The sequence below is a fragment of the Lampris incognitus genome, chromosome 2, assembly GCF_029633865.1.
Source record: "Lampris incognitus isolate fLamInc1 chromosome 2, fLamInc1.hap2, whole genome shotgun sequence".
In the NCBI taxonomy this organism is placed as follows: Eukaryota; Metazoa; Chordata; class Actinopteri; order Lampriformes; family Lampridae; genus Lampris; species Lampris incognitus.
The window spans coordinates 43945627-43971303 of NC_079212.1; the positions used below are offsets into that span (position 1 = coordinate 43945627).

A 25677-nucleotide genomic window follows, 5' to 3' on the forward strand; every position below is an offset into this window, starting at 1 on the left:
TCAAGGTGTTTATCCCATGGCTGTCAAGCCACTGACCCCCCACCCACACCCACCCACACTAACTGCTATCCTGACCGGGAACTGAGTGCAATAACTGAATGACAATGGTCAATTACCTATGATTTTATAACAATGTTTTCTGTATTTATATTTATTACACAGGCTTTCACTTGTCTTTATGCATGCCAAATACCCTAACAGTGTTTTATAGTTTTTACACTATTTAAGTGTACTGTCTTGTTCTGTTCATTTTGTACTGCAGTACTTTATCTCGCACTATTTTGTGCTTTTTTTTGGGCACTGGTGTGAATGGCAAAATTTTTTTTGTTATGCTTTATGGCATAATGACAATAAACTGAATTGAAGATTACAAATCAAGTATATAGATGAGAAAATCTGGTCTAGAGAACAGCGTAGTTATTTAGGCTTGTTAAAAATTGATAGTATGGCCCCAACCTACTCCACTGCTCTATCTCCTGACGTTTTATTTAATTCAGTTACAAGGTGAAAACAATGAACAAGGTGCAAACATTCCAGTCCAAACTTTTACACTGAAGTTAGGCACGGTGTTGTGACAGAAGCGTTTCGGTAAGAGTGAATTCTCAAATAAGAGGGCCGTGTTCTCTGTAGCTTGAATTTAGTGGTGAGACTTAAAAAATCCAATAAGGCACAAAATCCAACAACTCCTGGCTCCAACTGGATCAGACCGTATGATGTGGAGAAGGTTCATAATACTGGTTATCAGTTTTCTGTTTCACATATGATGGTGACATACTACTACTGCTACTACTACTACTACTACTACTTTTGGCTGCTCCCGTTAGGGGTCGCCACAGCGGATCATCAGTTTCCCACTCTTCCTGTCCTCTGCATCTTCCTCTGTCACACCAGCCACCTGTATGTCCTCCCTCACCACATCCATAAACCTCCTCTTTGGCCTTCCTCTTCTCCTCTTCCCTGGCAGCTCCATATTCAGCATCCTTCCCCCAATATACCCAGCATCTCTCCTCCACACATGTCCAAACCATCTCAATCTTGCCTCTCTTGCTTTGTCTCCAAACCGTCAAACTTGAGCTGTCCCTCTAATATACTCGTTCCTAATCCTGTCCTTCTTCATCATTCCCAATGAAAATCTCAGCATCTTCAATTCTGCCACCTCCAGGTCCACCACCTGTCTTCATCAGCGCCACTGTCTCCAAACCATACAACATAGCTGGTCTCACTACCATCTATCAATCTATCAATGATCAGTCTAGCAATCAATCTATCTATCAATGATGGTGACATAAATTGAAATAATTCTACAGAAATTCTTCTCAATAGGCTAGTTCAGGTGAACCAGGTTTGAAATGTCAACACAGTCCATTACTATTTTGGAGAAAAAAAAAAAAAAAGGATTTAAAATGAGCTTTAACACAATTATAAAAAAGAGCATTTTTTTAATCGGCATATATTCCTAATCAGTACAGGTTTAAATGCATCATTTACTTTTTTCAGCAAAGAAACATATAAACTTAGCACAAAAAGTAAGGAAATTTGTGTTTGGTAGATTATTTCTGTGTTGTAACCATGCTTCTTGGCAATAGATCTTATATCAGGCAGCTGATTGTCAGCACCTGGGGTACCAGAAGCTCAAAACAAGAGTCAATAGCAACAGCAAAATAAGCTGTTTGGTATTGGCAGAGAAGATTTGGCAAATTTTTCATGGGCGCAACCCACATACTCAGCTCTGCTGCTCATCCCACAAATGCATGTTCCTTACAAATGTGGCCCCATTTAAAAGGGAAATAAACAGGCTTTCCAATCATATAAGGTTTATTGCCAAGAAGCATTGTTACAACAAAGAAATAATCTACCAAACACACATTTCCTTACTTTTTGTGGTGAGCATAGAAATAATATTAAAACTTTATTATTAAAATGTGTGACCTGACATATTTAAAACATAAAAACATTTGCACGTGATGCATCTCAAAACGGCGTCATTGAGCGGATCATTGGTCCTCTCTCGATTCAGTGTCTTCCGGCCACACCCTGGTTGAGGGCTGAGTATCTTACGTGTATCTTGAGGTGTGATGTTTGTGTGTACCTGTGATATCCCTGAGTTGCTGATCTCCACCATGATGTAGCAGATCAGCTGCAAGACAAACAGACCAGCGTCCAGCCGACGAAGGTAAAATTCATCCTCCATGTTGTCGTCTAGGATCTCCCCACGACGCACCATGTCCTGCACACACACACACCGAAGTATACAATTACAACAAAGAAAAATATTATCAATATATCTGAAAGATGAAGATCAATAAATGTGTGCAAAAATACAGTCACTGCTCTTGTTCTCTTGCCTATGTATTAATTTATGGTGAACCAATAGGGGTTAAAGTAAGATCCATTTCTGAGCCGGAAAGATAATTTTGCTGGACCCCTGACAACATATCAGCAGTTGAGCTATTCTGAATGAAGGTCACGCTCCGTGATAAATGTACAAACACGCACTTCCTGATTGCAAACATGCTGTGGCACTGATGCGGTGGTAGCTGTCGCTCCTGGCCATTATGCCGTGTGTTGGAATGCGTTAACAGCTACCCTGTGAACTGGACGCCGAAACAGCACCTTCTTTCTGCTCGTACCACCCATCCATTATCCAAGCCGCTTATCCTAATTAGGGTTGCGGGATGCTGGAGCCTATCCCAGCAGTCACTGGGCGGCAGGCGGGGAGACACCCCGGACAGGCCACCAGTCTATCACAGGGCCGACACATTCCCACCTAGGGACAATTTAGTATGGCTGAGTCACCTGACCTGCATGTCTTGGGACTGTGGGAAACCCACGCAGACACGGGGAGAACATGCAAACTCCACACAAACAATGACCTGGGATGACCCCCAAGGTTGGGCTACCCTGGGGGTCAAACCCAGGACCTTCTTTCTGTGAGGCGACCGCGCTAACCATTGCGCCACCATGCTGCCTCTGCTTGCACAATTTCTTTGAAAATGGTGCAGAACCATGCAGCAGGTTCTTTCAGTTTATGGCACCATGTGCCGAGCGTTTTTCTGTTCCCATCCTTTTCTTCCAACCAAGCCCACCACCATTTATTCTTTATACCCCGCTCTGTGGTGTGGGGCTTGTGTCCTCATCAGCTTTCATAAATTTAGGCTCCATTGTCTGCATGCTACATGGAAACTCAGAGAATGTAGCTCTGATTAAGTAACTGACTACCCTGCTCACCTATCACTAGTAATTGTGAGGTATTTTTACTGCTTTATTAAAACGCTATCAAAAATTATAAACCTAAAATCCATGTGCACCAGAATTACAGCGTGGTGCCAGAAACCTTGCCATGAACCACTTAGTGGACCCGAACAATATCCTAGTTTACCCATGTAACCACCAAACAACCATCTAGTACGCACTGGCTACTGTTTAGCTAACCTAAGCAATAAGCTACCAACACCCCAGAAACCTCCTACACCCCTGCAACAAACTGCTTAGTTTATACAAACCATCAGCTATTAACACTGTAGCCAACCAGCTACTACGCCCTAGTAGCAACCACCTCCCAACACCTTCACAACCATCTAGCAACATCCTACCAGCCACCTAACAACCAAATATTTTGCCCCAACCTAGCAACCACCTAGCAACAGCACACATTATCCAAAATAATATCCAAACACCTCATTTTATCATCTCTTTCTCTGGATTTTAGAACAGCGTCTAGGATTAAACTTTTACAAAAGCTAAAAATTAACAGCTTTTCATTTTAAAGCAGTCCCATGTATTTTCTTCAAATGGAGACACACACACACACACACACACACACACACACACACACACACACACACACACACACACACACACACACACACACACACACACACACACACAAAATCGAAAGCAGGGATGCAGCCCCAAACTCGGGGAATAAGTTTAATTCAGGTGTTGTTTTCCAACCTTCTCACAGATCTATTTTCTTCATTGACCAGACACAAATCAATGGATTTCGCAGTGAAGCAGCACACAGCCGCCGAAACCCACACCTACACACACACACACACACACACACACACACACACCTGCATAGTTATCCATCTTAACAACCCGGTCAGTATGCAAATAACAAGCTCCTGTCAATATGCACACGGCTCACATTAATCAACATTACGGATTAAGAACTGGGCCGGGGGGGGGGGGTTGTGGAATCAGGAGTCTTAGTCACTAGAGTGACAAAATAAACAACCCCAAAACAAATCAAAACAGCCTCACACAATGGGCCTCATTCATCAATCGCTCGTACGTACGTAGAAATTTGTCTAAACAAATTCCGAGCATGTGTGAGAACAAATTTGTACGTATGAGCGACTGATGAATGAGGCCTAATGTGTCTATAATGGTAAACCGTCGAACAACTCATTTTCTTACATGGAAAATGGCGGGTTATATTACGGTCCATATTCTTCCACAAACAATAACATATGGTCATACATTGCTGCAATAAATACAAAGAAAATTCCCCAGTAGGGATAGGTAGTCCTGCTCCTGCCTATTTATTCTGATCTCCCGTCTATATGGAGATGTGCAGACATAACTTCACAGTTTATAGACTGTATTGAAGTCGGCTGCAGGTTGATAATAGCGTACTATCTCTCATGCTGCTTGTCGACATGAATCTGCAGTAAGTAATACACCTCGACACAACAGATACCATCTTTCCTCCAGAAGCACCAGTGGGGGCAAACTTTGACAGTTCTTCCACACCGTAGCGTAGCAGATACAGATGTTGCAGTCGCAGGGTAATTTTGATGGCTCCCAGGGAGGGAATTTCACAAACAGCCGCCAGCCAAATGCTGTTGTGTTTTGGCTGTGGCTGGTATGTTGTCTACTACCCCCCCCGCCTTTTCTCCCCAATTGTATCTGGCCAATTACCCTACCCTTCTGAGCCATCCCAGTCACTGCTCCACCCCCTCCACCGATCTGGGGAGGGCTACAGACTACTGCATGCCACCTCTGATACATGTGGAGTCACCAGCTGCTTCTTTTTACTTGATAGTGAGGAGTTTTGCCAGGGGGACATAGTGCATGGGAGGATCATGCTACTTCCCCCAGTTTCCCCTCCCCCCTGAACAGGCGCTCTGACCGACCATGCACATTGACACATGCACACTGACCAGTGTCAATATGCATGAGTCAACCATATCACAGGCTCTCCATAAATCTGGCCTGTATGGGAGGGTGGCAATAAAGAAACTGTTGCTCAAAACTATGCATATAAAAGCACGCTTGGAGTTTGCTACCAAGCATGAAGAGACCCAGTTAGGATGTCGGTAAAGGTTTTGTGGTTAGATGAGATGACAGTTGAGCTTTTTGGCCAACACTCAAAGCGTTATGTGTGGTGCAAACCTAACACTGCTCATGCCCTAAAGAACATCCTCCCTACAGTGAAGCATGGCGACGGCAGCATAATGCTATGGGGTTGCTTTTCATCTGCAGGCACGGGGAACCTTGTTCAAATTGAGGGAAGAATGGATGAAGCTAAATACAGGGAAATATTGGAAGAAAACCTGTTGCAGTCTGCCATACAACTGAAGCTTGGCAGAAGGTTCACCTTCCAGCAGGACAATGATCCTAAACACAAGGCTAAAGCAACAATGACACGGCTCAACAACAAAAAGGTGAACGTTTTGGGGTGGCCAAGTCAAAGTCCAGACCTCAACCCCATTGAAAATCTGTGGCACAGGCTGAAAATCACAGTGCAGAGGTGCCATCCCACGAACCTGCAAGACCTGTACAAATTCTGCCAAGAAGAAGGGACAGAAATTACTCTAGAAGAATGTGCAAAGCTTGTACATACTTACCCCAAGAGAATCATGGGGTAATCATGTTATCGCAGCAAAAGGGCACTCTTAAAAACTAAAATATAGAGCTTGCATATACTTCAACCCTCACATATCAGTACTTTGTCATTTGTTTTAAAAAAGTGAAACATAACTTATCTTGGCTTTGGGAACATGTTGTTAGAGTTTATGGGTTACAAAAATAACTTTGTTCAGGAACAGAAGTGTGAGTATCTGTTATAATCCAGAAATTAGTGATGACTGTCAAGGGGGTGGAATACTTTTGCAAGGCACAGTATTTTTCTTTTTTGGGGATCCCCCCTCCTTTTCTCCCCAATTGTATCCATCCAATTACCCCACTCTTCCAAGCCGTCCCGGTCACTACTCCACCCCTTCTGCCGATCCGGGGAAGGCTGCAGACTACCACGTCTCCTCCGATACATGCGGAGTTGCCAGCCGCTTCTTTCCACCTGACAGTGAGGAGTTTCGCCATGGGGAAGTACGTAGCACGTGGGAGGATCATGCTGCCCCCCAACAGGCGCCCTGACCAACCAGAGGAGGCGCTAGTGCAGCGACCAGGACACATACCCACATCCAGCTTCCCACCCACAGACACAGCCAAATGTGTCTGTAGGGACGCCCGACCAAGCCAGAGGTAACACGGGGATTTGAATCGGCGACCCCCGTGTTGGTAGGCAACGGAATAGACCGCCACGCCACCTGGACGCCCAAGGCACTGTGATTTTCATGGCCAGTTATATTGATATTGTCGTATTTCATACTGACCACTTGCACACATGCTCAGCTCAAATAATCTTCATACTGAACGCCTAATTTTACAGCTGCTCCACCCCATGTTTGTCATATTCACCACACGAGGAACACCACACTTTACACGAGGAGCTACCAGACATCAGAGCTTCAATATGGAATGACCTGGTCGGTATATTTTGGTGGTCTTATATCAAAATATGTCAGCAATTATGTTGTAGAGTAAATCAACAAAAAGGGCATCTTTTCAAAAGGTTCCAAATGAAAACAAATAGCTTTTCGTGTGAAGCTAAAGGCTAACACATGTGACATTTGCAGTCAAATGATTTAATCTGGAACAATATTAAAACTTTCTAAAGGGCCTTGTCTCCAAAGATCAATTGCAATGTAAAAGCCAATTATAGCTGTGAAGTTCAGCTCATAAACATGCCTTCATCAAAGGGCAGATGGTGATGACTGCAGCATAAAACTATTCTGGGAAAACAATCACAGCCTAGTTTACACAGAGCTGAGATGCAAATCATAACATCCATTACTATAACACTGCTTTATGAAAGCAGAACAGCATCACTCTTACATCCACGGAGAAGAAAGACAAAAGTGCCTCCTAAGTACAACCTCAAAATAAAAGCCTTGGGTACCAGGTCAACTACTGTCTGCAAATAATTAAAGTAACAATTCTTAACAAATTTGCCCAGTAAAGGGACATCTCTGTCCTCTGGGTAACAGATTGGCCCACAGTCCCCTCTTTTGTTAGACAGGGGATAGTTACTGCGCAGTAAAAATGTTCCTAAAGCTAGGGTTTACTGCTGTCAACTGGACTCCATTAAAGATGCAAAAGAAGGGGGCACTAGGTGGTGTAGCGGTCTATTCCATTGCCTACCAACACGGGGATCGCCGGTTCAAATCCCCGTGTTACTTCCAGCTTGGTCGGGCATCCCTACAGACACAATTGGCAGCGTCTGCAGGTGGGAAGCCGGATATGGTTACGTGTCCTGGTCGCTGCACTAGCGCCTCCTCTAGTTGGTCAGGGCGCCTGTTTGAGGGGAGGGGGAACTGGGGGGAACAGCGTGATCCTTCCACGCGCTACGTCCCCCTGGCGAAACTCCTCACTGTCAGGTTAAAAGAAGCGGCTGGTGACTCCACGTGTATCGGAGGAGGCATGTGGTAGTCTGCCGCCCTCCTCAGATCGGCAGAGGGGGTGGAGCAGTGACCAGCATGGCTCGGAAGAGGGGGGTAATTGGCTGAATACAACTGGGGAGAAAAAAGGGGGGAAAAAGATGGAAAAGAAGCTCGAATTAAAATACTTGAATTAAAATAAACAAACAAACAAACAAGAAAAAAAAACATGTTCCCTCTAACTCCTTGAGAAAAGGATTACCTTAATTTCCAGGAAAACTGCTCTTTGTTTTGAGGGAATACAGTAGCTTTTAGCAAACAAACTACAGCTGAGAGTTACAACACCATGCTATAGGACAGGACTTCTCAAAGTCCAGACCTCGGTCTGGCAAGTCAATCCAGACCCAGCTCATACCTCGTATTACGAATACAGTACATTATGAAGTGTAACGTTTTCTATTTTGTGTGTATTTTCTGCCAAGTTTATACATTAACGTTACACAAGAGAATTTGCTTTGGGGTTGGTACGAAGCTTTTATTGCACTTACAGTAACGTAACGAGTGTAGTTGTCGTCAACTCGAGTAAGGCTACGGTCACACGTGCGAATGATCATCGCAAAATTCGCATTTTGTCGTGTTGAGTGTGGGCAGTGCAGGATATGATGCACATGGAAACCAGTTTTCTGTTTTGTAGTACAACTGAGCGGTTTTTGGTTTTGCGATGGGAAAATGTACATCGAAGTCCAGAGAAAGATGAATAAATATTTTCACTTAATTGTCTACTTGTACACGTTATCATAGTTTTATGGAAAAATACAGAGGAAGAACTTCGGTGTACAGGCTATATTTGTACACCATGAAATATGAGTTGAAGTTATTAATAAATTTTCCATTTATTAACGTTCGACGCCTGTCTCCCGACTCACTGCCAGCCAGGCAGCATCTCTTGTGGGGCAGTTGTTGTGTTGCTAAGGGACCACTCGAAGACACATGTCTGTTAGCATACGCTTCTTTACTTGAACAACCCACGTCACACTCCTTCTCCCCTCTTACAGTCACTTACATCCTATCTTGTCCTCTAGCTCCCCCTACTGTCCTCCAACTGCATCAACTCAAGACATCACATATCCCCTTCGCAAAAGATAACATTTCCATCACCAGCTATACAATCACTGTGGTGCTCATGCTGAACTGTATAAGCTATGAACAGTCTTACAATAACAACAGAATGCCTTGACCATAAAAACAAGTAGCAGTTCCGAAATAACAGTCCCATGCAGACACTACTAGGTCATTAAAAAATAACAGTTTTGAAATAACAGTTCCATACAGACAGTACTAGGTCTATAAGAAATAACAATTTCGAAATAACAGTTTCATACCAATAATAGGCTACTCTTGTTTTAGTTTATCGTCCTCACATAACATAGTCTTGTGCCCAAGCACAGGCCTCCTGACCCTGACCTCTTGCAGAGGGGGTTGAGCATGTAGTGGGTCAGGCTGGACTCGGTTACAGTCTATGTCAGGCCCCTTGGGAGGAAGGGCCTGCCCAGGGTCCGCGTGACCCTGAAGGAGTAGGGCTGACGTGAGATAGGATGCATTCCAGGTGCGCCCATCAGACCGTCTGTAAGTGTACTGGCCTCTTTGCTCATGCACCTGAAGAGGGCGAGAGTACTTTGACTGTCTCTTGCGTAGTATACCTGGTCTCCTAACTCTGACCCAAGACCCAGGAGGAAAGTGCACTGCTTTTGCCCTTCTCTTCTTGTCTGCATACTCCTTCATCTTCCTCTGCTTCTCTTTCACTGTTTGTGCTGTGTTTTGTGCTTGTAGGGATGTGACAAGCTGTGGTTTGTGGAGGCCTGTCACATGGAGTTTGGTGTGCATCTGACGTCCGTGCAACAGCTCTGCAGGGGAGCATTGAGTGGTGGCATGCCTGGTTGCCCTGTAGACCTGGAGAAAGTCTCTGGTTGATGCTGTCCACTCCTTTCCTTCTATTTTTGCCATGTTCAGTTTCAGTCCTGATGCATTGATGGCCTGGAGTACTGCTTGGAGATAGGCATCATGTTGTTCCCTGGCTTTCCCATGGATGATCACATCATCCAAGTAGCATTGGCACCCAGGTAAGTCTTTCAGTATGGTTGTCATCATCCGCTGGAAGCAGCTAGGCCCTGAAGCCAGTCCATATGGGACACGTTTAACCTGAAGAGACCCTCGTGTGTGATGAAAGCTGTGAGATTTCTGCTGTCCTCATGGAGCAGCACCTGATGCTATGCACTCTGCAGGCCCAGTGTGGAGAAAACAGTTCCCCCTCTGAGCTCTGAAAACATTTCCTCCATGTGTGGGAGAGGGTAGCTGTCCACCACTACAGCCTTATTAGGCTCCCTTAAGTCCACACATAACCTAATAGCTCCCTCTTTCTTTGCGGTCACTACAATAGGGGAAACCCACTCTGATGACTCGATAGGCTCTATAATGTCCTGTCTTTGAAGCTTCTCAAGCTCCTGCATAACTGCACCTCTCACTGCAAAAGGTAGGCGGTGCAGTCTTTGCTGAATTGGGGTCACATCTGTGCGCACTTTGATTTTGTGAACAAATCCTTTTGCATAGCGCAGTGTCTCCCCATTGCCCTGTTCTGAAATGGATGAAACAGCATCTGGGTGACGTGTGACTGGGGAGCAGGTTGGACTTGCAACCTGGCCATTCACTAACTGCATCTCAAGTCCAGCAAACAAGTCTCTGCCTAGAATGGCCATGCCCAAGTGTGTAACATATATCTCACTCCTCATACTTTTACTGGCATATGACACAGTGGCATGTAGAGTTCCACTCACAGGAATAGGATTGCCTCCGTAACTCACACGTTTCAGTGTCGGTGTACTCAGTGGGGCGTTTGGGAAAAGTTGCATTAACATTGCATTGGGAAGGATTGAAACGGCAGAGCCCGTGTCCAGCATTGGGAAGGATTGAAACGGCAGAGCCCGTGTCCAGCATAAGTTCCACATTTTGTGTTGTCTGTCCCTCAACAGCCATCTGTACTGTGCACATTATTTTATTTCCAGTGCGAGCTACAGTATCTATATTTAATATAGTCACTTCAGGCACAGTGCTCTCTACTTGTTCCACATCATCTGTGATTTCACTTACTCTCTTTGGCCCCCTACACACCTTTGCAAAATGCCCATTTCCTGCAGTTATTACAGCGGGCCATCCTGGTGGGGCAAGATGGGTAGGAAGCTTTATGATCGCGCGCTCCACATCTGAAGCATGTTAGCCCTTGTGTCTTGGCGTTGTCTCTCGTGGACGCTGGCGGTCCCCTGGTTGAGTCCACCGGCTGCACACCCACAGCTGCCGCGGGCGGCGCTGCAGCCGCAGTTCTCTGGTCCATGATTTTAGCATTAGATGTGACGGATTCAATTAGTCCAGCAATAGTCACAGCCTTTTCCAGAGTTAGGGGCACCTCCAGCAGCAAACGCTCCTACGGAGTTAGCTAGCCTAATAACGAATTATTACGAATAAGCCAATAAATAAAATATAATTGGTTAGCTAATTGTTTAGCTACAAATATATAAGCCATAGATACGGAGTTAGCTAGGCTAATAACGAATTATTACGAATAGGCCAATAAATAAAATATAATTGCTTAGCTAATTGTTTAGCTACAAATATATAAGCCATAGATACGGAGTTAGCTAGGCTAATAACGAATTATTACGAATAGGCCAATAAATAAAATATAATTGCTTAGCTAATTGTTTAGCTACAAATATATAAGCCATATAGTCCATGGGCCAGACGATATTTCAGTACACTCAAGGTGGCAAAACTTACTTATAATTTTTGAAAGGATCCATGTCTGTAGATGATATTTTGGTATGATAACCATTCCTGAGTGGCAGCTGTATCACAGTTATCAGCTCATGAAGTTAACCACCTGCTAAACTAAATTGCATTTTAGACGCTGGTGCATATCCTTGTTTAGCCTCATGGTCAGGACATTTTTCAATGTTCTATAATATTGTCTTTGGTATCATTTTAAAGGGGACCTTCTTAGCTTTCATTCAAGCCCTGTTGTGGATATTTCTCACAAATATAGAGGTCACTTGAGCTCTTCAACCCGTCAATAACACACATCTTTCTGCAATTTTCGCCTAAACTATATACTTTCTTTTAGCCCTGTGGCATCTAGGAATATCAGGGACACAAAACACAAAAACTGGAATACTCACAGGACTGTAAAGATTCAGAAAATGTATAATATACCCATACTATGTCATTGTGTGAGGTGATTGTGAGCCTTAAATGAGAACTAGACCAAAGCCAGTTAGGTCACAAACTGGTCTCTATACATTTGTTTAAATACACAATCAAAATACATGATAAAAAGGAATACCATAGTGAGGTAATGAACTATTTTAATATTTTAAACAACATTGACATTTACATATACTTAGTCAATGATACATGTAATCCCATATCATTAGTGGGTATATGTAATGGTAATGGGTAGGGTAATGGGTATATGTGAATATGGTTACATTATTGTTATCAAGCTCTGGGTAACCAAGTCCAGAATCAACATCCTGTGCATCAATAGACTACTACCACAGTAATACCATCAGAATCATCACACTGTCATTCATCAAACTGCTCGTTTCTCTCATCATCTGACTCCCCAAGTTCAAAGTCCAGTTCTGGACCATCCTGCTGTTTTTGGTTACTGCAGGTCTGTAACCTGCACATGTCTGTGCATGGAAGTCCATTTGACAGGCACATGCAGCTTGGCATTTTGCATGAATGCACACACTTGCATGTTAGCATTTCCAAGACCACATCTGGTGCAGGTGGGGAGCGCATCCAGTAAATGGCCAGCTTGCCTTCATCGTCTGTCCATCCATACTCAGTAGGGCTTGGCACCACAGGGTTAGCCTGCAGACAGCACTTCCATATTGCTGCCTGATAGTTGGCTCGTTGAACATGCATAAAGAGACAGTCTCTACATGGTGGCAGCTGGCTGGACTCAACCTCTCCCCTTTTGGTGCAGAAGAGCTGGTAACGCAGTTTGTTCACCTCAGCAGTGCTGCTATTAGCAACATACATCCGACAGGTGAACTGCTCAATTTTCTGGAACAGCTCATCACTCACATTCCATGTCTGTCCCAGTTGACTAAAAGTCTCTTGGCAGGAAGTGTGCTTTCTCACTATCTTCAGGGCATTCAGCTTCCCTCGACCAGCGAATGCACTGACAGTGTCGCAGCCTGTGAAGGCATGTAAGCCAATTAGGCTGTCACAGATGCTGTCTCCAAGTGAACTTGCCAGTTTGGTGATGTCGACAAACCGTGTGCGGTTCTGAGTCCCACACTTCTGGTAGATGGGACAGGTGATGTCCTTCTGGAAGCCAAGACAAAGCACCATGACATCAGTGTCCTCAGCTGTGATGATAACTGACTTTGAGCCCGCATTTGCTGCATGCAATGCATGCAGGAGCAGACGGATGTCAGCTTCTTCATGTGTGGAGTGCAGTTCTGCTGCTTCCTCACACCCATCTTCTGTCAACTTGTAGCAGGTTTCCTCACAGGTCATGTACAACACCTTGCCATGCAGCATAGCTCTGTATCGTGGGAGTTTCCACTCTTCCACCAGAAACTTGATGAGACTGGTCTTGTTGGAGGAACTGCACAGAAATGTTCTCCACTGCTGGACGTGGTGTCCCCCTGCAAGATTCTTGTACTGGAGAGTGATGTCTCCACCCCGGTTCAGTCGTTCAGCATCTTTGATCGAAGTCTGGTGATAGACATCAAAAACAACATCAATCCTCCCACTCTGTGCTCCCTCATGGAGGACCTGGGTCAAGGCTGACTCTGCCACCTGTGCAAAGGTTTTGTTGTTGCCATTCATTTTTTGGACCAGGCTCATCCCATCAATGATGGAAGTAGATGGGATTGGGATGTCTTCTGCAGGAGATACATTCTTTTCAAGCTCTCTGGCAAGTGCAGCCTTGTTTTTTTTTCGTAAGGACCCATCAGCATTTGCCAGTGCCCATGGTAGTGGGCCCAATGGGTAGGCAAGGACATCCTTCAGATTCACCTTCCTGCTTTCAGCCACCAGGATCACGTGACTGAAAAGGTTTCTATCTGCCTTCAGAACCACATCCTGTGCTTTCTTTCCATGAGCTTGTTTTGTGCTGACATTGGAGAATGTTTTCAGACTTTGCTTGGTCATCTTGTCGTGGAATTTCACAGGTGGTGGGTCTGCATCTAACCTTGTTTGCTGGAATGCTTGGTAGGCCTCTTCTCCTTTCTCAAGAGCTCTCAAGAGATCTATGGTCACATCAGGTGGAGCCATGTTGCCAGTGGAGAGGCTAACCAAATCAATCTCATCAGGGGACATAGGATTGAGCCAGTTATTCTCCATAAGGTCCATGAGAGACTGGACATCTGCTTCATCTCTCTTGATCCTTGGACTCTGTAGATCTGGATGAGACCATTTGCACCTGCCTTGACCTGTCAGGTCTCTCAGCTGTCTGAGGTACATGCTTCTATACTCAGCTGTGAGATAATATTTGGTCACAGCTCCTGGCTTCAAGCTGAATCCCTTTGTCCCTCCAGCTGTTTGGGTGTCTTTGTTCACCGTTTCTTCTATAGCTTGGTCAACAGGGATTCGGCCAAAGGGATTGGTGGAGCCCAGTTGGACTGAGAAGCCTCCTTCCATGAATTCTGTGTACACATCTGGGTGTGTGATGGGCAGCTCAGACATCTGGGCGTAGTAGTAGGGGAGGTAGCGTGCATAATTCATCCTGTCATAAGCAAAGCACCATGGGATCATTGCTCGAATGCTAGCCAAGTATAGCATCCAGTCTCCCTCTCTGGATGCTCGGATGAGCCCCAACAAGATTTCAACCATGTCCAAATAGGACATCCAGAAGTTCGAGAGGCTGCCGTTTCCACCTCTAAGGAACTCACGGTAGACTTCAAATAGATCCATGATGCGTGTACAAGAGCTTTTCTCGAGGACCTCCTTCAAAGCATGTTGTGAGACTTCTTTCCCAAGGCTGTCAATGGTCTTCAGTGTCTCATTCAGGTGAACCATGTCATTCCTGTGAGTTTCTTCCAACCAGGACAGGAAACCATTCAAGGTCAGTCGCATGAGAGCCTCATACAGGAGCTTGTGTAGTCGCACTGCCCTGTTGTACTTGCGGCCATCCATAACACCAGCAATTGAGCCTTCTGCAATCATGCCAGACTCAATGCAGAGGTCTTTGAGTGCAGCATCTTGGAAACGCTTTCCTATTATTGCCAGCAGTGTGCAGATGGTGTGGAATACCCCAAGCCTAACGATGATATCATGGAACTTGTCATGGTGTTTCCATGTGATCTCGACAGCCTTCGCATACAGGGCTTGGTCAAAGACACAGACAATCTTCCTCAGGCCTAAGCACTGCATGATGCTCAGTGACTGGTTAAGCACCTCGTTGACAGTAGACATTTGTGTCGCTGGAGCATTGATAGTAGGCAGATAGCCTATATTGTCGGGGATGACCGTCATCTCTCCTCGAGTCAGGATGTTGAAGCCTGTCCAGCTGCTGACTGACTGTTCTTCTTGTTGTGACATGCGTGCTAGGACCCAAAGAAGGTTTTTCTCTCTGGCAAGCTTAGTTTTGGCTGCAGTATCGGCATCTGACTTTTTGCTTTGTGGTGGCCCTACCCGTTGTCCAGCATTGTAAGTTGGTAACATTGGTGGGGGTCCATCAATGCTTCTCTTCTTTGTTTTGGGAACAGTGGGCATGGGTTGGACAGGAAGTGGGTTGACTGGCTTTGCTTGCACAGCAATCCCATTGACTCTGTGAGATGTTCCCTCACCACTGACAGTTTCTTCAAGACGGTCGATATTGTCCCAGGCTAAAGTTGTGAATATGCCAGGATGGATGTTAGCTGGAAGGGCAATGCCACTCCCTGATGATGAGAGTTTCTGGAGACACAGGGCAGTGTTGATCTCTTCCATCTGTGAATAGGACACACTGTGACCAAGTCGGTTGAGGATGTTTATCAACTCTACATTTCCTGTCAACGATTTGACACTGAATGGCAGAACAATGTGCTTGGAAGGCTTGGTATTTCCACATGTCACTGCATATACTATGTCATGGCCAAATGACTGCAGAAGGCACTGCACTCTCTGGGATGCATGATCAGGATCATTTGAGCCTGTGAGTAGAGAGTACAGGAAGATAATGAGCGACTCTGGAATGGTAGGACATTCTGCTTCTGGTTTGACTTCAGGCGGCCAGGTTTGAGGAACATCTTGACTTTTAATGTCTGCTCTCAATTTGATGGCTGCTTTGGCTATAACATCTTGTGCACTGACACTTTTCAGGGTCTGCAGCTCCCTTTTGAGAGACTGATTTTCTTTGGCAAGTTCCCTCATGGACAAGTTATTGGGATAGAGGAGGAATTTTCCTTTCTCATCAGGGAATATCTGCAAGGCTCCAGCAAACTCACTCTCCAGGTTTCGCCTTATGTGCTTCTTGGTTGATTCCTTGACTTGGGCAATGCCTTGGGAGTTCATTGAAGCTACCAGTCTAGAAGAGAGATCAGTCATTGTCATCACTTGAGGATTGCCAAAAAGCTCCATCCTGATGAAGAGGAACAGCTCATTGTATGCCTTATTCACAGCAGCTTCATACTGGGCTGCAGCATCATCATCTTCATTGCTGGCAACCTCTCCTTTGGAAACCTCTTCTTTGGTGTAAAGTCTATAGCATGACCTGTGGTAGTGCCCTTCAGCTGCTACAAGGTCTCTACTCACAATGGCAAGGATTCTGCTGTCCCTTTTCTTTGTGGCTGCACTCCTGATCTTTGCATCAGCTCGCAGTTCTCGACACTGCACCAGTACATCTCTCGTATTCTGTCTCTTGGAATATTTGCTGTTTTTCTGACAAAATATGCACTCTGCATCGTAAGTCCTAGATGTACTTGGAGCATGTCGAGCTACTCTCTTAGATTGTTTCTCTTCAGCAGAGACACAACTTTTCTTTTCTTTTGCAAGGAGGCCATCAAGAATTTGCTTCATAGTGAAGATACTGCGACACTTTCTGTGGTAGTAGATTGCTGGAATCTGTCCCTCAGGAATGTCTTTTGCCAGTTTCAAAACTGGTGCATGATTTCGTATCTGAGCTGCCCTGAGCAGAGTTCTCCATGAGTCGACACTTTGTAGTGAAACCAGCTTATCTGTATCATCAGAACAGTGGATAATGCACTCCACCCGTGGGCGCTTTGGTATTGGGTAAAAACTTGCTTGTTCACCAGTGGCCATATTCAGTCAGTTTTCACCTGCCACATACAAACAAATACATGTAACTTAGGTGTATGAACACTACTAAAACAAAGTTTACTTTGCTTCACCAGCGTCATATTACCATTATTTATCTTACATAGCCACAAATAGATACATTACCTAGTTGCTATGCAACAGCTGTATTTTGTCCACATGAGGCCGCTAAAATCAACACAAGATGAAAGTTCCTCGTAGCCACTTTAACTAATCATATTAACATGTACATTAAAAGAACATGCTAACATTATGGGAAATTAGCTTACAATCTTCTCCAGAGTGAGACAAGAAGATAGATACCAGTTTCCTCTATATGTGTTAAGTAGAAAGCTATCTGGCTGCACGTTAGCCTAGCTTAGCACAATGAATGGAAGTACACAGTACTGGTTATCCTTGGTTGTTGGCCAACTAAGAACTGTCCCAGAGTTTAAGCTAGGCTAATCAGTACCAGGGGTGTTGAAATGCTATATTTGTAAAAATCTGGGCAAATACACAATCGTGAGAGGCACAGAAACAGGTTTCCTGAAAGAAAAATGAAATAGCTGCTCATTTGGAAAGGTTATCATGTATTATTTTACTTCTGTTAGTGTACCAAATAAAATGGCACCAGTGAAGTTGTGTCACCTTGGGTGATATCGATATCTGGTCTGACCCATGGACTAACTGGCTTTGGTCTAGTTAGTTTCTTAGTAATAATGCCCTTCTAATTTATGGTTCACAATCACCTCACGCAATGAAATAGTATGGGTATATTATACATTTCCTGAATCTTTACAGTCCTGTGAGTATTCCAGTTTTTGTGTTTTGTGTCCCTGATATTCCTAGATGCCACAGGGCTAAAAGAAAGTATATAGTTTAGGCGAACATTGCAGAAAGATGTGTGTTATTGACGGGTTGAAGAGCTCAAGTGACCTCTATATTTGTGAGAAATATCCACAACAGGGCTTGAATGAAAGCTAAGAAGGTCCCCTTTAAAATGATACCAAAGACAATATTATAGAACATTGAAAAATGTCCTGACCATGAGGCTAAACGAGGATATGCACCAGCGTCTAAAATGCAATTTACTTTAGGGGGTGGTTAACTTCATGAGCTGATAACTGTGATACAGCTGCCACTCAGGAATGGTTATCATACCAAAATATCATCTACAGACATGGATCCTTTCAAAAATTATAAGTAAGTTTTGCCACCTTGAGTGTACCGAAATAGGAAATTTTGGGCTCTGGCCCATGGACTAATAGATACGGAGTTAGCTAGGCTAATAGCCGGGGACACTATAAGTCAGGAGAGATTACGACTCCTGCCGGAGATGGCAGATATGTTGATTTTTCTGCAGAAGAACTGTTAGGATAATGTTCTAGGTTCTTGTTTGTTTGAACTTCCGTTAGCCTTTTGCTGTAAAAATTTATTTTTAATATTTTTTTTTCTTTATTTTTATCTACTTTTATTTTCTTATCTTATTTGTTGTTGTTGAATGTTGATTATAAAGTCTATAATTCAGACGCATTTAAAACATTGCTGCTGCTGTTGCTGCTGAATAAATAATATTTGTTTATATTTATATAAAGTTATATAATAGAATAATAAAGCAATGTTGATTCTGTTCTTAATTAAGTGTCTTTTTTTCTTGCATAATAATCAAAAAGAACCGCTAAGAGTATCGATAAAGTACCGAACAGATAAGCAGAACCGATAAGAGTAAGAGTATCGATAAAATCCTAACGATACCCATCCCTACAGCCACCACGTTAACAATGGGAACGAAAAACTTCGTCAGTGCAGCTACTGTTGCATCATAAGATTCATCTTCGCAAGTCTGTGTAAAATAGTCTCTGCCCCTCAGCACCGAGGCTATGGATAGCATAGATATTTTCTTCGCCTAAACTCGCAGATAATTTTCAAAAGCACGTAGGCAGCTTGACAAGCGTATCGAAGGCTCACCCGGAGACATGAGGAAAGGTGGCATTGGGTTCACATGTACAGCCATCGTCGCCAATATGTTGTGTTGCTAAGGGACCACTCGAAGACACACGTCTGTTAGCATACGCTTCTTTACTTGAACAACCCACGTCACACACTTACAGTCAATTACATCCTATCTTGTCCTCTAGCTCCCCCTACTGTCCTCCAACTGCATCAACTCAAGACATCGCAGCAGTTTGTAGTTTACACAGGAAATGTAGTACTATACCGGCTGGTTAGACAATCAAAGTCCCCTCCATGCTGGCTCACGTAGAAAACTACAGCCAGTTACAGCCAAGTGGGGTCAACCACACAAACCTTCTTCGCTATTGGCCAAGGCTGCTAATTCACCGGTCAAAGTTAACCAAAGTTGAACTCCACGCGAAGCGAAGATGCAAATTTCTCTCGCCACCGGAAGTGAAATGTTTTATTCACCCCTTCACTTACATAGAATGGAGGTGAACGGGAGGCGAATATTCGCTAATGTTAAATTCGCCCATGTGTGACCGTAGCCTAACGCTATCTTCCCTTCACCTGGTTCTCTGGTCTCTCCTCCGCTCTGGGGTGCGGGTGTGTGTAGTGCGGGGTGCGTGTAGGGGCTGGGCCTGGCCCTTGTTGAGTCCGAGCAGAGGAGACAAACCAGCATGACCATGAATGACAGTAACAAGTAGCCCACCAGTACACGAGTTTTCATTAGGGTTAGAGCCACTCAAGAGGCAGAGTAGGGCGGGTCTTCGAAATGAACATTTGGATCAATGTCTCAAGCTGCAATCACACCTTTGTGCCTCCGGTTCAAGCAACTGATTGCAGGCAAACGATGCCATTTCTCTCACTTATAATTAAAAATTTCCCCCCTTTTTCTCCACAATTGAATTTCTGGCCAACTACCCCACTTTTCCGAGCCGTCCCGGTCGCTGCTCCACCCCCTCTACCGATCCGGGGAGGGCTGCACGTAGTGCGTGGGAGGATCATGCTACCCCCCCCCCCAAAAAAAACAGGCGCCCCGACAGACCAGAGGAGGCGCTAGTGCAGCGACCAGGACACATACCCATATCCGGCTTCCCATCTGCAGAAACGGCCAGTTGTGTCTGTAGGAACGCCCAACCAAGCCGGAGGTAACACGGGGATTCGAACCGGCGATCTCTGTGTTGATACGCAAGCCTCGACTGTGTTTAGACTATCTTGACAGTTTTGAACTGGGATGTTGATTAGATGTTATTTTGTTATCGCCAGTCGTTCCGGATCTCTGACCTTGAATAAAAATCGGACAGGACCTTTCATAAGTGTGAGAACCCTGCTATAGGACACATTCAAATGTGGTCAAGAGACTATTGAAAAGCAGTTTGAACCCCTAGGGAAATGACAGGGAAATGCAGCACTCTTACACACAGACATGCACACACACGTGTGCGTAATGACACAACACCTCTATCAGGGCTGACCCGAATGCTTCGAAGCCTTCGATGGTAATCGGCGGCAAAAATCAGTATTCGTTTTTTGTTTTTTTCCTGGGAGGCGGTAAAGGGCAGTTGGCAATGCGGCACGGGGAAAACAACAAACTGAGCGATGGAGCCGGCAGGACGGCACAAAACAATACGGGACGATGGGTTGCTATGGCGCTGATGTATTGTTTGCAGAAAAACAGTAAATCACACTGCGCCACTGTTTTGTGTTTCTTTTATAATGCAGCACAATTTCGGACGGCAATGCCGTCTACCATTCAATTCCATCGAGGAGGACGGTAAAAAGTTAAAATATTTTGATGCGCGGGCGTCCGGGTGGCGTGGCGGTCTATTTCGTTGCCTACCAACACGGGGCTCGCCGGTTCGAATCCCCATGTTACTTACGCCTTGGTCGGGCGTCCCCACCGACACAATCGACCGTGTCTGCGGGTGGGAAGCCGAATGTGGGTATGTGTCCTGGTCGCTGCACTAGCGCCTCCTATGGTCAGTCGGGCGGCCTGTTTTGGGGGGGGGGGCTGGGGGAATAGTGTGATCCTCCCATGCGCTACGTCCCCCTGGTGAAACTCCTCATTGTCAGGTGAGAAGAAACAGTTGCTGACTCCACATGTATGGGAGGAGACATGTGGTAGTCTGCAGCCCTCCCCGGATAGGCAGAGGGGGGGGAGCTGCGACCGGTACGGATCGGAAGAGTGGGGTAATTGACCTTTCGCAAAGTCCCACCCCCCTTAGTTACTGTTGCTATGCCTGTCAAGCATTTCAGAACTATCCAGGAAGTAGCCGGAAAACACCAAAACATGAAGGAAGAAATCAGCGCATTGCGCGGGTAAAAGTAGCAGTAATTTTACGTTAGCTGTATTAGCTATCAATAATAGCTAGTAGCAAGCTTAGCTTGGAGCAGACAGGTATTTTTGTTGATTTTGGATGGATTAAGCTGGCCATGGGGTCTGATATACTGCCAATATCGCCAACATTGCGCTTCTTGCGTTCTGGGTTTCGGGAAGGGAAAGAAAATTACACCCCCTCCAAACTTTTCAGATATCTAGTATCCCATTTGCAGATCTCATAGGCACACCGTTTCAGAATTTTGTTGTGTGTTTGAAAGCTTGACGGACCGTTGCTTAGGTAGGATTGGACAAGCACCGTTCTGGGGCGGTACTTTGCGAAAGATCAATTGGCTGGATACAATTGGGGACAATAAAAAAGGGGGGGGGAATCGAACAAAAAATTTTTTTTAATGCTGCATTCACATGGAATCCAGTACATGGCAGATGGCAAAAAGGAAGTCATTATTGTGGATGAGTGCATTATGCCAACAACACAATCACAGACAGCACTGCCATCCAAAATTAAATGCCGCATTCACATGGATTCCGGGAAAACGGAATGGGAAAAACCAAAAACTGCGTGACAGAACAGCAGGACAGTAAAAAAAACCAAAAAAACAAAACAAAACAAAACTGTACATGGGTTGCTATGGTGATGTTGCATTGTTTGCAGAAAAAATAAATTGTACAAACATGTTGGTGGCCTATCACCAGGGGTTTCGATCCATCATACAAAGAAGGGTAACTTCAGCTTTGCCCATGATGTATGATAATTAGGAGGCACAAGGAGTTGGAGTGCGCAAACCTGAAATGTGTGCCATTCATCAAATAATACTCCCAAGCCCCGCAATCACGTGGTGCCACTCGGCCCCTCTGCCAAGAAACGAATAGTGAAGGAGGAGAAGGGAGAAAAGACATTTGCAAAGGAAGGCTTGGACAAGCAAATGACTGCACCCTCTGGGAACTCCACCGCCTACTTACAGAGGCAGAGGAAGCATTCGACACACAATACTGGGAATAACAGCTAAGCCAATGAATCTGGTGGTGGCTTTTGTGCTGAGGAGAAGGGATTAAATATTCATCTTACTGGTCAATGGAAATGGATATTAGGCATGTTAAGACGACCCGATATAGAAGGGGTAGCAGTATTCATTATGGCGGGAGAGATTCATCGGCCCCCGAGCATTGACCCATCGCCTAATACACAGTTTCAGCAGACGCTGGGCAGCTGGAGAAAGGGGGAAGAATAACATGTTCAGGGGAGCTTAGACGAGTCAATTACTGCACCCACTGGGGAGGCTCACAGCCCGGCTACAGCGCAGAGCACATAATAAGCAGCCATTCTCAGGCTCCATCCTTTTACTGTACTCTCACCGTGTACTTTTGCGTGTGTGTTCATCACGGTGTGTGCGTTTGTATGCCTGTGGTTGGGTGTATATGTGGTGTACTCCTGTGAACGCACGTCCGATACCCAGTGAACTGGTTGTCCGTGTGTGTTGTAGGCCCGTAAACACACACATAAAGATACATACAAATATTTATCACCCCTGCCAGGCGGATAGCCTTGAGGGGATTATGCTTCTGATCGCGTTTTTTGTGTGCATCTGTCCGCGGCTAATCTCGTATACTACTGGATCTATCAGCCTAAAAGTATTTTGTGCAGTTATGACTGTGTGATCAAGAAATTCGCATGGTTGTGGTGATACAAAACCTTTGAAAAACGTTTTTTCTCACTACCGCCGCTCCCTCTCTTCATTCCCTCTCTAGCTTCTTGACCAACGACGCTCTCTGTCGCCGCCAAATGTAAGTCAACGGTGCGCATGCGTGCCACGCATCGACAGCTGACTCGGATCGCGTGGTGACATGATCAAAAGTTATTAAAAGAATTTTGATAAACCCAAAAAACGCAAAGTCATAAAGGAACAACTTCCTCAAGGTTGCAGTCAAAACAGGAAGTGTTGCATATTCTTGTCGCCGCCAGATCTGTGTCAACCATAGATGAGTCATGCATGCGCGAGTGTAAACGGTTTACCCAGGTTTATTATATTATGAAAATAAAGACAGGGTTAGTGTTAGACAAAAATGGTCACATTGCAAACCTTTTCCTTTTGGAAAGTGCAAGTTCATATTAGACTTGGTCACATTCGTGCGAGGGTCCACCTTGGAGGCTGCACATCCACAGACTGACAGGCAAAATATTTTTTATTATGTAGATTTTTTAGTCTAGCGCTGCATATTGAAAACTTTATTTCCATATTTCCCGTTCAATCCAATTGGGCGCTGCGCAAAAGTCTTATAATGGCAGGAAAAATACTGGTTTTTCTGTCCTTGTGTAGTAGGTGTATCTGTCTGCTGCTAATCTTGCACACTGCTGGGCCTGTCAGCCTAATATTTTTTTTTTTCAGTCCAAAGACATGTAGGTCAGGTGAATTGGCCATACTAAATTGTCCTTACGTGTGTGAATGTGTCGGCCCTCTGATGGACTGGCCAGGGTGTCTCCCCGCCTGCCGTCCAATGACTGCTGGGATAGGTTCCATGGATGGATGGATGGATGGATTTTTTCCCCTTTTTTCCACCCCAATTGTATCTGACCAATTACTCCACTCTCTTCCAAAGTGTCCCGGTAGCTGCTCCACTCCCTCTGACGATCTGGGGAGGGCTGCAGACTACCACATTCTTCCTCGATACATGTGGAGTCGCCAGCCGCTTCTACTTGCCTGACGGTGAGGAGTTTCGCCAGGGGGACATAAGCACATGGGAGGATCAAGCCCTTCACCCAGTTCCTCCCTCCCCCCCTTAACAGGCGCCTCGACCGACCGACCAGAGCAGGTGCTAGTGTAGCGGTCAGGACACATACCCACATCTGGCTTCCCACCCGCAGACACGGCCAATTGTGTCTTTAGGGATGCCCAACCAAACCGGAGGTAACACGGGGCTTCGAACCGGTGATCCCCATGTTGGTAGGCAATGGAACAGACCGCTACACTACCCGGACGGCCCTGGTGAGTTCTTTTTAATGTAATGTGACTCTTTAGCACGGCTATCCCATTCACAAAGGAAATAACAGTTCTTTGTATGTCTGAGCTGCATTCCTAGTAGCACTGCCGATACTTGTAGATCACCACAGATGTTCCAGTTGTAATTGTTGTACTATGTGTTTCAACAACACTTCCATGTTATTGTAGGTTTCTTTCATGTGTGCTGCATAGCCAATGGGTACTGAAGGGTGGACACTGCCATTATATAACAGAGCAGCTTCCAAGCTTAACTTTGACAAACCTATAAAAAGATGCCATTGCTATGGGTCATACACAAAACCCAAAGCCATGAACAATCCATCAATGTCAGTGCAGAGACAGAGGTTGTCGACCCGCGTAAAGAAGTTTGTCAATTGTTCTTGATGTTTCCGAAAGATAGAAATTTTTTTACCTGGTGACAGCAAACCCCATCCTTGCAATCTTGAACCAAGTAGTTCTGCTTTAGCTTTTGACAAATCTAAGTCCCTGACCGGGTCATTTAATTCTGGTTGTGTTATCACATGAGGAAAACCAGGCAGACAGGGTTCAACATCTGGATCAGTGTCGTTTTATCTCGTTCATGCGCTGCGGCATCTTCATCTGCCTCATCTAGGCTCCGTGTCTCTAGTGGCTTTGGTACTACCAAACTGTCATCATGTGGCACTGGTCTCATGGCTGAAGGCAGATTGGGGTATTCAGTAGATTTCGTATTTTTAGTAGATACACTGGTCAGACAGACTTATTTTTAGTAGAGAAGCCAGATACATTGGTCAGACAGAAGTAACAGTCCGTCACGTGACCCTTCCGTTCTCGCCATATCATTGGAACTACAAATGGCACTGACGTCCGAGTACCTTTGAGCCAAGCTCTCAGGTTGACTGCGCATGTTGTGTTGCACAACAAATATAAGGAGCCCAGGTTTTCTCTTGGTCACCAATTTTACATTCGAAGTGGAGCTCATAGGCTTTCTGAATAAGTGCAGTCATGGTGCATCTTTGACCCCAGATGTAACAGAATGTAAGGCAGCTGTTGCATCATTGACGAGACATTTCTGCTGTATTAAATCTTCCTGAAGACGATAAATCCTATTGTTAAGTATACTCACTATGCTACTGCCTGAAGAACATGTGCATCAACATGCATCCAAACAGCATCTGTAAATGTGAGCAGCTTTTATAGCCTGTCTGCCAGTATCTAACCTGAATAAGCACGGCCAGGCATGCCCAAGACAACATCTGTATAGCACCTACACTGAGTGCATGCCCTGGCATGCTTGGACTGACCAAATCAGCTTGCTCTGTGGGCAATACACTAGTAGACTTAAAATATGATGGGAAATAAAAAAGAAGAAGAAGGT

At 45.0% G+C, this 25677-nt stretch overlaps 1 protein-coding gene across 1 annotated transcript in view; it reads right to left on the minus strand.

The window, feature by feature from the left end:
* The window catches only part of ctnnbl1 (catenin, beta like 1), a 109056-nt gene that overhangs the window by 15322 nt on the left and 68057 nt on the right, over window positions 1-25677 (minus strand). The window contains exon 14 of the mRNA XM_056274192.1: window positions 2090-2227. Coding sequence (XP_056130167.1) covers window positions 2090-2227 — 138 coding nt within the window. The remainder of the gene's footprint in view (window positions 1-2089; window positions 2228-25677) is intronic.